Source organism: Delphinus delphis, chromosome 1 (assembly GCF_949987515.2).
Source record: "Delphinus delphis chromosome 1, mDelDel1.2, whole genome shotgun sequence".
NCBI lineage: Eukaryota > Metazoa > Chordata > Mammalia > Artiodactyla > Delphinidae > Delphinus > Delphinus delphis.
This window is the reverse complement of record NC_082683.1, coordinates 34089848-34105398: the sequence shown is the minus strand read 5'-3', so window position 1 is coordinate 34105398 and position 15551 is coordinate 34089848. Positions and strand designations below refer to the sequence as shown.

Here is a 15551-nt window from a genome sequence, read left to right as displayed (position 1 = left end):
TCACTAGAAAACAATACCCACAGTTCAGTTAAGTTGATAGTGTGTCTGAGGTTTAAAAAAAAAATAGCATAGTATTGCAACTAGTACTGTTTTTATCATCAAAGATTTTTTAAAAAAACTCTATTTTGAAAGAATTCTAGATTTATAGCAGAGTTTTGTAAGTAGTACAAAGGGTTCCCATATATCCTTCAAGCAATTCCTCTTTTTTAACACCTTATATAACCATAGTACCATTATCAAAACTAAGAAATTAATACTTTTGACTAAGCAGTACTGTTAGCTACTAAGTAAATTACAGACTTCGTTCAGATTTCACCAGTTTTTCCCACTAATGTTTTTTTTATGTTCCAGGATTCAATTCAGGATCTAATCTAGGATCCCACATTACATTTAGCTGTCATTTGTTATGTCTCCTTAGTCTTCTCCAATCTGTAACAGTCCCTCAATCTTTTCTTGTCTTTTATGACCTTGACACTTTTGAAGAGTACTTGTCAGGTATTTTGTAGAATGTTCCTCAGTTTGGATATGTCTGATATTTTCTCAGTTAGTTTGAGGTAATGCATTTTGGGGAAGAATAATGCAGAGGTGATGTGCCCTTCTCTGTCTATCAGTCATATCAGGGGGAACTTGATGTCAGTATGTCTTACTACTGGTAATGTTCACCATGGTTCTTTGGTTAAGGTGGTGTCTGCGAGGTTTCTCCACTATAAAATTACTATTTATCACTTTGTAAATTATGAAATGTTTTGGAGGAGATACTTTGACAGCATGCAGTACCCTGTTTTTCTTAAATTTTTGTTCATTAATTTTAGTGTTCGTTGGTAGATCATTACAGCAGTTTTTATTGTTTTCTAGTGGTGGTTTTCTTTTTTCCTTTATTCCTTCTATATTAATTGGGATCCTTCCCAATTAATATGGAAGCCTTGTCCCTTCCTCCCCTTTTATTTATTTATTCAATCGTATATTTGTAATAGTATGCACTCATGGATATTTATTTTATTTTTTGTGCTGTCGTTATTTGTTGCTCAGATTTTTGCTGCTTTTGCATTGGGAGCTCTTACAGGTTGGCTCCTGTGCCCTTTGATACGGTAGAGTTCTTTTGTTTATTTACCACTTCTTAACTTTCTGGCACCACAAGATGTTCCAGGCTCATCTCGTACCTTTCCTGCCTCAGCTCTAGAATCAGCTACTTCTTAAAGAAGGCTTAGCTCCTCATCGAAGCTTTTTGAGGAACCTTCAGATTAGTTACCTACCTAATCTATGTTATATGACAAATAATTCAGTTTTCTTTTGTATCTGCACATTTTACATTCATATTCTTATGTAGGAGTTATCCAGTTGTGTGCAGTGTGGGGTGTGTGTATTTGTGTGTGTGCATGTGGAAGAAGGGGACTTACGAGGCTTTAGGTCTGCCATCAGCTGGTAGTTCCACTTGTTTCTCTTAAGCTTTCATGTCTCAACACCTTTGTCTTTTTTGTTTGGATATACTTATTAAAGGCATTTACTGAATTACTCTGCACCCGTGATGTGTGCTGTATATCATGCCAGATAATCAAGTACCTTATGGGAAGGGATTTTTTTTGTATCTTTTCCTCTATTCCATGCACTAGCACAGTACTTCCATTTAGTAAGCCTCAGTAAATGCAGCTTGAATGAAGGCCAGAATCCTGGTCCCAGCTTTCTTTCCTAGCTTTAATTTTTGCTAGTTCCCTCTCATGTACTGTTTCTTCTACATATTCCAGCCTATTAGTTGTCCTAGAAATAAATATTTTGATTTTTCTTGCTTTTGTTTTTCTCTTACTTGTCCTTGGACTTTCTCTTGCCCTTTGTCCAGTTGGCATTATTCTGTTTATTCTTTAAGCTCATATGTAATCTCTCTTTTCCCTGTAGAATTAATCTTTTGTGTTTCCATATGTTTTATTAATAACTCTATTATAGAACTTACAGATCTTTGTTCAGGGATCTTGTTTCATCTAAGTCCACCTTGAGAGTGCCAGATTCAGTCTGCTGGATTTCTTGCTGCTGGCCACCCCAAGTTATGGTCTGAAAGTGGTTTAGAAGTAGTGATACAGTTTCATCTGGAAGATACATGGTTTGGATGTAGTGAAGAAGGAAGGATGGAAAGCGAAAAATGGGAATAGGTTGAGAAGGATAATGTTGCTTTTTAGAACTAAAAGATACGCCAGGGAGATTATCTGGTCCAGTCTGTTGCTTTAGGCAGACCTTGAATATTCCTGGGGATTGCGGTTTCATAATTATTCTTTTAAAAAAGTTTCTTCCACCCAATTTCAGGAGCCTAGAACTTGCCATGATTACTTTAAATTTTATTTTTGTAAACATAGAAATATTTTGAACATCTCACATGGAGACAAATGGAAAGTGGTTTATCTTCTCCTTTGCTCAGGTCCTATCTCTGTTTTCATGTTTTAGTTCCCATTCACTGTCCTAAGATTTGTTTAGCATTACTTGTACAACTTGCTGCTTACTGTTTCTCCTTCAGGTATGGAAGGGATGGGTTAGGTGAAAATGGAAGGTCATATAGAACTTGTGAAATTAGCTTGTGTTGTTTGAAGAGAGGACGGAAGAAAGATCCTAAAGCAGTTGTCAACCACCTTTCCAGAAATGTAGAGCCATAAAGTCACCCAGAGGAGAAAATGTTGTCGTGGTCGCTTAAAAGGATTCAAATAGAATTTTAATATTTAGATGAACTCCCTTTCATTTTGTGCCAGGGCATTGAAGGGAGATTACATATTAAAAACAATTCTTTGAATAGTCCATAAGAGTTATAAAAACTCTTTGAATTTCCATAATTGAATGATTTTGTAATCTGAACTAGAGGAAAAGGAATTTTTTTTATGCTGTTCACCTTACTAAAGAAAATTAACCTATTAAGTTATTGGAATTTAGAGTAATAAAAAGAAAAATATAAAAGAGTGTGGTATGGGCATGTGGGGGTGTATTCTACTTTTCTATGTGAAGAAAAAAGAGAAATAAGAATATATTATGTGTTTGCTTATTGTTGTAAAAAGAAAGTTAGGAATAATAAACTAGAAATATAGTAAACATAGTTACCTATAGGGATGGACGGAACTGAGGTAGAAGAGATAAGGAAGGGAATAAGATTGTGAGTGTACCTTTTTATATAGTTTTGAGTTTTGAAACATCTAAGTGTTTTACACATCCAAAAAAATATAAGGGAATCAAAAAGGATGAAAAAAGAAAACCTTAAAACTGAATATAAGTAGAAATAAATAAGCCTTATATCAAATGTATAACATAATCGCACAGAAAAATTCAAGAAGTTTTGAAAAGAGCATACCAAGGTTGAAAAGAATTACAAAAGAATCATGGACTTCATTTAGTAGATTTGTCTTTGGTAGTGGTAATTTGCTAGAGGCAGTCTGTACCTTGTGTGACCACAAGAAAAGAAGTTGGGAGTTGGGAGCAATTCTGAAACAATCTTATGTGCATGGTAGGATAGAACAAATGAGTACGTATATTAGTGTTTTGGGGAGTCAGGGCTCTCACAGTGGGAGAAGAGAAGTAAAGGTGGGAATGTGGTGGTTGATTTGAATGAGAGATGCCAGTTTAAACTCAAGTGAAAATAAAAATCAGTGAGAGTGCTTTTAAATTCAGATTCCTGGGTCACAACTCCAGAGATTTTGAATTAGTCATCTTAGAACCTAGGAATCTGCATTAAAATTCATCTCAAGTGATTCTGGTGTAAGTAGACTGTACTTTGGAGAAACTACTTTTGAAGCTGGGTTTTCAAGGCCAAGCAATATACCATTATCAGTTATTTAACCCGGGCCATTTTCCTCCAGCTTACTCTCTGCCATCCTAGTTATCTCTACCTCTGCTCTCCCAACTTCTTTTCTTAGGGTTGTTAGAGGTAGTGTCTCCCCAAGTTGTGAGGTCTGAAGTCATCTCTTTTCTTCATTGTGTGTTGTAAATACATGTGTTGGCTCTCATATCTCTCCAGGTGTTTTTATTTTCTAAATATGCTTTTGGCATTTTTTCCAACAGATTTGTGATTCCCATATGAAAAGCATTATATTCTAGGTTCTGAGTTGGTAGACAAGATCCCTACCCTTATGGAGCCTACTTATATTTTGATATAGAATACAGTATGGAGGAGGAAGACCATTAAACAAATAACTGTGTGGTGAGAAATCCACACTTGGCCTAAGCTAATAATTTATGAAAGTCAGAAAGGACTTCCTTAAAGAACTAATGTTTAAACCAAGAATGAATTGAAAGTTAAGTAGACTCAGTTGGGTGAAAGGGATGGAGGAAGGCTGGCAGCAGTAACTTTTGCAGGGGGAGCAATAAATAGAAAGCCTAGAGGTGAGAGAGACCATTGGAAGGGGTTAGTATAGAGAGTATGACAGCAGGATAGGGTGAGATTATGAAGAGTCTTGTGGAGGCTTTAAGGATTTTAGGTTTTATCCTAAGTGCAATGAGAAGTTACTGAAAGGTTTTAATTGAAACAGTAATGTCAGATTTGCCTTGTGAAGAGGTAACTGCCTGTTGGGTAGAGAATGGTGGAGGAAGGGTAAAGAGAGGAAGGTAGAGGGTGGACACCAGTTAGGAAGCTGTTGTACTAGTTTTGGTGAGACTGGTGTCCTGGACTGAGGTAGTAACAGAAGAGATGGATAAAGTAGGTAGATGGAAGGTAGACCTACAAGATTTGGTGACAAATTTGTTTTAGATGGTGAGAAGGAGGGAGGAGTTAAGGAGGTCTTACAGGTTTCTGATTGGAACAGTTATATGAATAACTGTCTTTAAATAGAGAAGGGAAAACTGGCAGAAGACCACACTGAGAATAAAGATTGAGTTTAGTTTTAAACATGTTGAGTTGGAGGTGTTTCTGGAGATGTCTAGTAGATTGTTGAAAATATGTGTTAACTCAGGAGAAAGGTCACAGATGGTTATTGAAGCCATGGCTGTAGATGAGATTGCCTAGGCAGCAAATGTAGAAGTGAAAAAAGGACAGTGTCAGAGTCTTGAAGATTTCCAGCTTTTAAGCTTTTTGTAGAGGAGGAAGATCTAAGTAGAGATGTGTTCTTCCACTGTGAAGCCATTTAGAAAACATGACCATTTTGATTTCTTCTTCTGACCATCTTGATTTTGGTTTTTTCCCATCTTGAACTTTTTAGATGGGTAATTTTTCTGATTAGTTCCTTCTTTTCCTTGTCTTCTTTTGGATTTGGAGTATTGTTTATGATTTCATTTTATCTTCACTATTATTTTATTAGTTATACCTCTTCCTAAATTTTGTTTTAAGATGTGATTACTCTAGGGTTTACCACCCACCTCTTTAACTTATCCCACCCTACCTTCATTATACCATTTTATGTATAGCGTAAGAACTTTATAAACCTTATACAGTTGACCCTTGAACAACCCGAGGACTAAGGGGGCACTAACCCCTGCACAGTCGAATGTATAACTTTACAATTGGCCCCCCATATCCATGGTTCCTCATCTGTGGATTCAGCCAACCTTGGATTGTATAGTACTGTAGTATGTATTTATTGGAAAAGTCCGCATATAAGTGGACCCATATAATTCAAACCCGTGTTGTTCATGGGTCAGCTGTACTTCTAATTCCCCTGAGCCAACCTTTGTGTTATTGTTATTGTACATTTTACTTTTACATGTTATAAATCTCATAAATAATTGTTATATTTGCTTTAGACAGTTATCTTTTAAAGGCATTACAGATAAGAAAAAGTGATTTTTAAAATTTGCTTTCATTTTCACAGTTTCTGGAACTCTTTATTTCTTTTTGTAGATCCAGGTTTCCATTTGGTATCATACTTTTGCCTGAAGAACTTCCTTCCAATATTGCCAGCCAACTGGCGGTACAAGAAATGACTTCTTTCAGCTTTTGTTTGTCTAGAAGTCTTTACTTTGCCTTCATTTTTGAGAGATATTTTTACTGCATATAGAATTGACTTTTTTTTTCTCTTAGTGTTTTAAAGATGTCACTTTGTTGTCTTCTAACTTGCATGGTTTTTGAGACATCACTGTAATTCTAATCTTTATTTCTCTGTACATAATCTTTCTTTTTTTCTCTTGCTGCCCTTCAAGATATTCTCTTCATTTTGATTTTCAGCTTTTGGACTATAATGAATATAGTTGTGTGGATTTTTAATTCCTTCTGCTTGGTGTTCTCTGAAATTCTTGCATCTGTGATTTGATGTCCTGCATTACTTTTGGATGATTCTTGTCTGTTACATCTTCAAATTTTTCTTCTACCCTATTCTTTTCCATTTCTCCTTCTGGGACTCTAATTACATGTATTGTTCCACAGTTCTTGGATGATCTTTTTTTTTTTTGTATCTGTGTATATGTGCATGCCTACGTGCATGTGTGTTATTTTGGATAATTTCTATTGATCTAGCCTCAAGATAACCTGAGCCTTTCCCTAATTGGGTCCAGTCTACTGATGAACCATCTAGGGAATCCTTTATCTTTTATCATGTTTTTTATTTCTATCATTGACATTTGACTCTTTCTTATAGCTTACACATCTCTGTTGAAATTCCCCATCTCTTTATGCAAGTTGTGCACTTTTTTCTACTTGGTGCCTGAACATATTAGTCATAGCTTTTTAAAAGTTCTTGTCTGATAGCGTCATCTCTCAGTTGGGTTTTGTTGATTACTGTATCTCTTGACAATGGGCTTTTTTCTTTTTTCTTGCTTTTCCATGTGTCTTGCAGTTTTTGATTGAGTTCCAGCTACATGTGTAGAAGAATGGTAGAGATAGAAGTAAATGCTATTTGTACCTGTAAATGGACAAGCATCTTTTTTCACAGGCCATTTGTGTGGGGAGTCGAATTACACTCATCAGTAGTTGAGCTGGATTTGGGTTTTGTTGTTGGTACCTTTGCCTTTAGTATACCACAGACTTTACATTCCTCCTGCAGTAGACTCCTGTTACCTTGTGCTTGGAGTGGGAGGCTTGGGTGCTGTAGGGTTTTCTCAGTTTTCCTGTTTTCTCTTTAGGTTTAGTTGTCTCTGCCCACCTTGCTACAGATAGGGGTCTCTGTCCATGCTCCTGCCCCTCCTCTCTCTGAAGGTTGTCACTACTTGTTATTCACTGCTGGGCTTGTGGTAGGGGCTGGTGATTTTTTTTTTTTGGTGGGGGGTGGGGTGTCTTGATCCAGCCTTAGTCTTATTCAGGCCGTTGGACTTGGGGGTGGGGCTTTTTCAGTGGTTTTTTTTCCCTCAGCCAGGTTAGTTATCCTTGCTTATCCAGTTACCTTTGCGTGGGAGTTTCCTGTCCCTTTCCCAGCTACAGTCACCCTCCACCTCAGCATGGTGTATTGGTGTAGGATACTGGCCCCTGGGTAGTTTCTGACACTTGTCTCGTAGGTAAAAGGATTTTGCTTCCTCCATCAGCAGGTCTTTGCCTGTATCCTGGGAAGGTGTTTCCTATCCCTCCCTAGAGGCAGAAGGGCTTTGTTTCCATTCTTTCCTCAGAAGTAATCTTTGCCAGAGCCCTGTGGGTGGGAAGTTTTGTTACCCCTACCTCAAACTTAAGTTTTTTGCTTTGTAAGATCTGTAGAAGGTGGTGTGGCTTTTTTCCCCCTCGTGGCCATCAGTTACCTCCTTCCTGCTTATGCCACAAAGGAGACTTTCTCTGTTTTCCTTTCCTGCCCCCAATCTTTCTTGTGAGCATACGGTGAAGGTCCAAGAGCTTCTTCTGAGCTTGAGAGTGAGTGGAAATTTCCCTTGTGTCTGGGATCCTTGCTACTTTAAACTGATACCATGCTTGGCCTTTCAAATTTTAGCTAATTTCTTGGGTGCTTGGATGGTGGCCATCTCTTTCTCCCATATTCTGCCGAAAAGTGAGACAGTTTGTCCCCTTTCTCCTTGAATGGGCTTATCCCTCTTAGGAATTTTATTTGTTGGGCTGCTTTGCAACCTCAGCTCTCTGATGTGGCTTAAAAATAGACTTTTTTTTTGGCTTACCCATTGGTTTCTCATTGTTTGGGAGGGATCATCAGTCTTTGTAGCTGTTTACATTCCAGGTAGAGGTGGAACTCCCATTCATAAGTTTTAATTGATGTTTGGTAATAAGATAGGCTTTAATTTACATTCTCTGGTCATCTTTTAAAAACTTCTTTAATCCCAATATTGCCTCATGAGAGGCAAGTTTTAATGTAGGCATTATTAGAGTTCCGAATTTTATATTAAAAATAAAATGACATTATGCCAAAAAATAACCCTCTGCCCAACATCCAATTCTAAGTAGTGGCTAAATGCAATTGGAGCCCCTCCACCAGATACCTGGCCATTTTGGAACAAACAAAATTATGAAATGGATTTTAGAGCATTTAATTAAGAAGAAATGGCCTTTGGGTATTTTCTGTAAAAGTTGTGGCATAGTCCTGTTTATTCATGAAAGATTTCCTGTTTCACAGATTCTCCAGGTCTCTAAGTGCGTTTTCCTTCCATCCAAGTTGTTTATTCTTCTTGCTACATTGAGGAACCTACATGTTCTTGCTGGCTTCTCTAGTCAGTGTCTTCCCATGTGGTTTTCTTTCTTAAATATTGTAGTGAGAACCTAATTGGTTTTTATGTACTCTTGTAATGGAGCAGTGACATTTTTTTGTTTATAACTTTTTAAACTCATTAAAAAGTGGTAACACATGTGTCTTGTAAATCATTTGAACATTGCAGAAAAGTGAATGGAGGAAAATAATCATCACTTATAATTCCATGTAGAATAACTCTTAGCATTTTGCATTATGGCTTGTTTCTAAGAATAAATAAATTAGCTAATAAATATATATATCACAATTAAAATCATAATATGCATACAATTTTATATTTGGTATTTAACGTTAATCACAGACATCTTCCTGCATCATTGAAAGGTCTTACTAAACATTTAAAATGGGACATATAGTCCATTATTTGGAGTTTTGCAAAATGCACTAGAAACTGTCTTTTCCAATAACTACTCCCCTTTGTAGCATTCATAATTTGAAAATCAGAAAGGTTTAAATTTGAAGCTCATTTAAAAAACTTATTCCATTTGTAATTGTATTCCAGTGCATAGAGATATTTAGGTTTCTGATTGTTTCTAAAGGGGGTTTTGGTTTTTGGATTCCAATGACCTTATGGCTTTTCTTTCTTTTTAAATTTCAGAATTCCATACGACATAATCTGTCGCTGAACAAGTGTTTCCTTAAAGTGCCTCGATCCAAGGATGACCCCGGAAAGGTAGGATTCATTTTCTTAAGATAAAATAATTGGATTCTTCGTTGTATCTGTTGGCATGTTTGAATCTGAGTTATATTTGTTATATAAAGAAAGAGAATTGGAATGAAAGCATTTAGGAACTCGTCTAGTTCATTGATAAGGAACCTTTGTGAAAGAGAAAGTCCTCCTTTACCCACCCTGCCCTATTCCACCTCACCTTACCTTACCCTTTTAGTTGATATGCTTCAAGGACCAGCCAGGCAGGGAGAGATTTCTTTTTAAGCAGTGAGAAGCTAGCTAGCTAGTATAGAGCTGGCCCTCTGTTATAGTTTGCTGTTTCTAATCTAGTTTTTGTTTGGTTATTTTCTTAAGTGTTATGCATTAAATTAAATTTGGCTTTTGAATTGCTTGTTGAAACCACAATTTATTATTACATAGAAGAAGAGAATCTGTATGTAATTGACAAGTGGAAGTAACTCTTACCCTGAAGTAAAATTTTCTCTGTTATATCCTTGTTTTCTTAGTTGCTGTTTTTTCCTCTTCATTCCATTTATCTTTTGCCATTGTTACATTTTTAGTATTTTATCTGCAGAAATGTCCCTTTTTTTGGGTTTCAAAGCCATGTCAAATACATGTGGCCTGAACTTGGTACTAGTTGCTTGGTTTCTAAAGCTCAGAGTACTTGCTTGGACCATATTTGGTTGTCATGATAAATTGTTAGTTAGATTAAGACTTTGAGATAGATTATCTGTTGTCAAGCACGCATTCTTTTTTGGATGGTTAGACTTCTTGTCATCTTCTTCAGGCTACTGTCCCTGGAAGAATTTTTCTAAAATGTAAGCCTGGTCATGTTATCACCCGGCTTAAAAGCACTCCCCAGTGTCCTGGAGATGTTTCTTTGTTATAAAATATCCTTTACTATCTTTTCCTTAATCTGCCTTTCTAGCAATGATTTTACCTCATTCAAGACTCACTGTGAGGAACTATCGATACTTGAGGTTTCCCAGACATGCCTTTCCTATGGTTTTCTCTTATTGCACAAACTCCCTCTACTTGTCTGCATACTCCTTGTTTTTTTAAGATTGAGCTGCAACATTACCCTCTGAAGTTTTTTTGTTTTCACATACTTCAGCTGAGTTTGTTGTTCCATCTTTTGAGTTCCCGTTACTTTGTCAGCATCGTAGTAGTTCCTAACTGGTTTCTCTATCCTGGGGCTTAGTATCTCCAGTTTATAGTAGCCAGCCATCTTTCAGAAAGGTTAACCTAATCATATGGTCTCTTTGTTTAAAATCTTCATTGGTTATCTATTGCCTTTAGGTTAAAGTCTGAACTTAAGAGGGTAGGGACAGTATGTGTATTGTTCACTTTTTAGCCCCTGTTTCTTGCACAGTGGCTGGTGGCACTGAGGAGACACTCTTGTTGAATGAGTGAATGAACGTAAAGTTCACCCTTGAACAATGTGTGGGTTAAAGGCACTGACCCTCTGCACAGTCGAAAATCCCAAGTATAATTTATAGTCAGCCCTTGGTATAAACGGTTTCTGCGAATCCACAGTTCTACATCTCCAGATGCAACCAACTGCAATTGTAGTATTTAATGTTGAAAAAAATCCATGTATGAGTGGACCCGTGCAGTTCAAACCTGTGTTGTTCGAGGTCAGCTGTATTGTATCCTCTGCTAGACTGTTAACTTCTTGAGGTTGGGCATGGAGAGTTATTCATCTCAATTGTAAAGCAGGCACTCTTACATGATGAATGTTTTATAGCACCTTCTATGATCTGCCCCATCAAGTTGGTTCTCAATAAGATTGAATAGATTATTGTAATAGTCTTATTTGACCCAGTTTATTATTTGTCTGTATTCATAACTCTCTAAGATTGTGAACAGGAATTGGTGAAATTTTTCTTTCCTTTAAAGCAGGCTTATTATAAAAAAAGAGGAATTATAACTTTTTATATTTGCTTCATTACAATTTCTGATGGGTAGTGAGTGTATGTGAATCTGACTAAAAATCTTCTTAAACGAGTTTAGAGATTAGCTGTTTTATTAGAGTTCTGTGAAGATACTAATTGGAATCTGTAAACATTTGATTCAGATTTGATTTTTAAATGAGGTTAAAATCATTAAAAAAGAAAAAAACAACACCCATGAATGCTGAACTATATTATGTACTAAATTTTAACCAATTGGATATCTATTTTAAAAATCTTGTGCTGTTAGGTTTTTTTTTTTGTGCAGAACTTAAAAGCTTTTTCTACCTTTAATTAAATAATATCATGGGGTAAGGCAGGTGAATAAGTAATACCATGTTATTCTTTGCAACTATTCATTTTGAATCAGGGTTGTCTTACTCCTATGCAACCAAAACAGTACAGAAATAAATTGAATCCTGGGAGGTTAATAAAAGCTTTCAACTTTTACCATTAGTCTTTAATTTTAAAGTTTCATTTTTATCAAAACACATCATTGTTCTCATTGACTTTGGTGATTATAGTAAATATACATTTGATATGATAAGTATCATACATTTATCACTGATGTGATAAATATCATACATTTGATAATACATTTCTACTAACAGTCATCTTTATTTTCAGTCTCAAGGTGAGATTTAAATACCCATTGTTCTTATTAATTTTGGTCAGAAGTAAATGTTGTAAATCTGATCTTATAAAATACATTTATATGAATAAAATCATTTTAGTTTTTGATATCAAAATAAGATTTTTGTTTAAAAAAGTTCTATTGCTTAAAAAAAGTTTTGAAAACCTCAGATCTGGCCCATTTTATAGACGAGGAACTAAGTAAGGCCAGTAAATGAGGAATGACTTGCCCAAGTTCAGTGTGGAATTAGAACCCAAGTGTATTGGCCAGACTTACTTGCAAGTCACAGAAACCTATTACAGACTAACTTAAGGGAGAAAATATCTGCAGGAAGGGCTGGAACTGGAGAGGATTCTTCAGTTGTATCACCGGAGATTTCTCTTTACATCCCTTAGTCCTGCTAGCTTCTCTGATGGCTTCATTTTCAGCCCAATTCGTGACAGAGATGGCCATCAGGAGCTTCTGGCATATATTCTACTAGTTTAGTAACCCTTAGCAGTGAGTGAGTGAGTGGTGCCCTCCCCACCAAATCCCCTGGAGTACCACAAACATCTTAGAATGAGTGCCCAACAAGCAGAATACACTTGGTTTCTTGGTTCCTAGACTGGTGTTTTTTCCACTATACCAGTTTTCCTTGAAAGGGAAGCCAAAATGTTAGTTAAGTTTTGGTACTTATGAATTGTTTTTTCTTTTTGTATTACAGTGTTTCCTGGCATTTGAGGAGCTTTTCCAAAACCACCCTCACCACAGTGGGAGAAAACCATTGAGCCAAGGTGGGGTGGGAGTAGTTTTTGGTCTTGGGTGATGGGTGTACTTTAACCCCTTAGGATTTTGCTACCTGCTGCCATGATCCAGATGGGTCCAAGAGGTAGAGTTAGAAGTAGCTCATACAGCTTCTTCTTCCCTATACTTTTATGGTATAACTCTGTTCAGTGTGTTACCAGGAGAAGTGTAGAAGCCAACTTCAACTTGAAAAGTATTGTTTAATTACAGGTGCTTTTATATGATTATTTATTCCTGACTCAATCCTTTATTTTCTAGAAGCTTTTGTCATAAAAGCCCTTAATATTTGATACTCTCCCATGTACATTGATGGTCTGAAATCCATTTTTCTCAGTTCCCTGAAACTAAATACAAACAGGTACATTATTGCTTTCTTTAAAAAGAAACCCAAAATGAAATTACATTTTGCATCCATAGCTCTGCTGCTTTTTTGGGGATAGATTTCTGTTTTCTTTTCCCTTGATTATAGCCCTGTTTCTGTATCCTGCAGTCTGTTTTTTTGTTTGTTTGTTTTGTTTTTTTGTTTTTTAATTCTGTCTCTTATCTCTCCTCTTATCATTAGCTTTGTCTTTTGTATTTTTGTCTGGTTTTTTGATCTAATTTTTTTGGTAAAAGCCTTCTTATTCTGGAATTCACAAATGCCTCTTAATTATCTTCAAGGTAAGTATTTTGCTCACATTATGGAAAGACAAATCCTATCAGCTAAATTCAGTTTTCTAAAAAACTAGAGTTCTCTTTTTTGCTTTCCAGCTTAATCTTTTCTCAACCTTGTTCCCTCTTCTCTGGCTCAGGAAAATGATACTTTGACTTTAAAGGAAATAAAAGATGATAAGAAGTAGTTTTAACAATTGCATAATTAAATAGCAGCAATTGGGCTCTAAGAGAAATGAGATGATAGGTAAGAAGTTTAAGACCCCCTGAAGGCCCCCTGCCTGGCCTGGGAGAGATAACTACAGTGAATTCATAGGAAGAAGAGGTTTTTGTTTTTTGGATGCTTTTTCTTCCCTGGGGTGGGGAGGTTGTAAGTGCTCAATGGCTGTGGAGATTGGGGGTCTCCTGGTTTGTGAGGAGACAGCAGCTCACTGCTAGAGAATTAACTTTTGGAAGTTCTGAGATTGTGATTATTTTCTACTCCTGCCCTCTGTCATAATGTAAGAGACCATAACATAGTTGACTGATTGCTTTTGTTCAAAGGGTATTCTTTTTTGGCCATGTTAGTATTGTGTTGTATTTATTTGTCAATTGTCTGTTATTTGTTAGTATCCTGTTTTGGTCATTTCATTTGTAAAGGGTTGTAGAAAGACTGGAGAGGTTTGAGAGAACATAAGATATAGCATTAAGTGATAAACAGTGTTGCAGGAATCATAGGTATGTACCTTGAAGAAGGAAGATAGTATTAAGTTTAATAATAGTCTTAAAGTAGATGTATGATTTTTGTAAGGAAGAAGTTGATGTCTTATCTGTGTCTTTGAATAAAACCAAGCAGGAAGTAGAACTTAAAGATAGGCAAGAGTTCTGTTGGACAGAAATAAGTACATCATATTATTGGAGTGAAAAAACACTCATAGGGTTCCCAAGGGAGGCTTTAGAGTTTGCCACTTCTAAAGCACTTCAAGGAGAGCAGAAATTATTACCCTTCGTAGTTTTAACTCATGATAGGTAAGAACTCCCTTTTGAAGGCTGAGAAGAGGACATGATCAAGAGCAACCCATCAGAACAAAGTTGAGATGGAATCAGGAATTAAGGGAATTAATGTAAGTACTAACATGAGGTCAAGAGTGAAGAAATGGGTTGATGCCAAGAGTGCATGTTAAGGCAGAAGTGGATTATGAATGTAAGGCGGTCAGTTAGACAAACCAGGGTTAGAAAACCCAGACTAAGCATTGAGAGAGGCATTCAGAGAGGATTTGAAAAATTGGGTTAGATAAGAGATGAGGGTCTGATTCAGAGAGACAACACTGCAGAAACAGAAAGTAGTGCTGGCACAGACCCTGACAATACACTGTTAGTCAAAGCAGTTTAGTTAGAGCTGCCTTTTACTTGCACATGCAGTAGTCTCTGTTCTTAAGGGTGGGAAATAACAGTTTGTTGCTGTTGGCCTTTTTTCTTTTCCAGATCTAAACTGCTTTTTAAAAAATAATTTTTTTGCCCTCAGATTAATTTTTTTAAAAATTATACATGGTAAAATTTACTCTTTGGCGTGTAATTCTAGTAGTTTGACCAGTGCATACAGTGTGAGCATCACCATGGTCAAGATACAGAACAGTATTGCCCCTTGGTAGTCAGTGCCCCCCTGCTCCCACTCCAAGTCCTGGCAACCACTGATCTATTTTTTGTTCTTATAATTTTGCCTTTTCCAGAAATTCGTATAAGTGGGTCTCATACAGTAGGTGGCCTTTTGAGTCTGACTTCTTTCGCTTAGCATAATGCATTTAAGATCCATCTGTGCTGTTAGTATCAGCAGTTCCATTTTATTTCATATAGTTCATCTTATGGATTTACCAGTTTAGTCACCATTTGAAGAGCATGTGGGTTGTTGCCAGTCATAAGTTCATTTGAGCATCAAGTTTTTTTCTTTTAGGCTTAGATTCAATAGTTAATTTGATAAATACTGAGATACAAGACAGTGTTGAATTAACCTAAACTAGTAACATACAAGTCATACTATCTATCATGTGTGAGTTATAGTAAATATTATATGAGTTATATAGTAAATATAGGTGAGCTGTCTGTCTCTTGGAAATCAGTTGTGATGTAGTAAAACCTTATTTATCTTCAACTTAAATAATTTCTAAAAAGATTAGGTTAAGGCACTGATGATTTAAAAACAAAATGTGGCCAACTATTAATTGCTTAATAGAATATACTGTTTTTAAGTATCCTTAACATTTAGAGAAACCATTTACTATACTACAATCAGTATACTAATTACATATTATTAATTT

The 15551-nt window shown here is 36.2% G+C and overlaps 1 protein-coding gene across 2 annotated transcripts in view; it reads left to right on the top strand.

Annotated features, from left to right (window-relative positions):
- FOXJ3 (forkhead box J3) overlaps window positions 1-15551 on the top strand; it is a 131667-nt gene that overhangs the window by 40654 nt on the left and 75462 nt on the right. For both annotated transcript variants that reach the window (XM_060020464.1, XM_060020454.1), the window contains one exon: window positions 9166-9240. In XM_060020464.1, the coding sequence (XP_059876447.1) occupies window positions 9166-9240 (75 nt within the window). The remainder of the gene's footprint in view (window positions 1-9165; window positions 9241-15551) is intronic.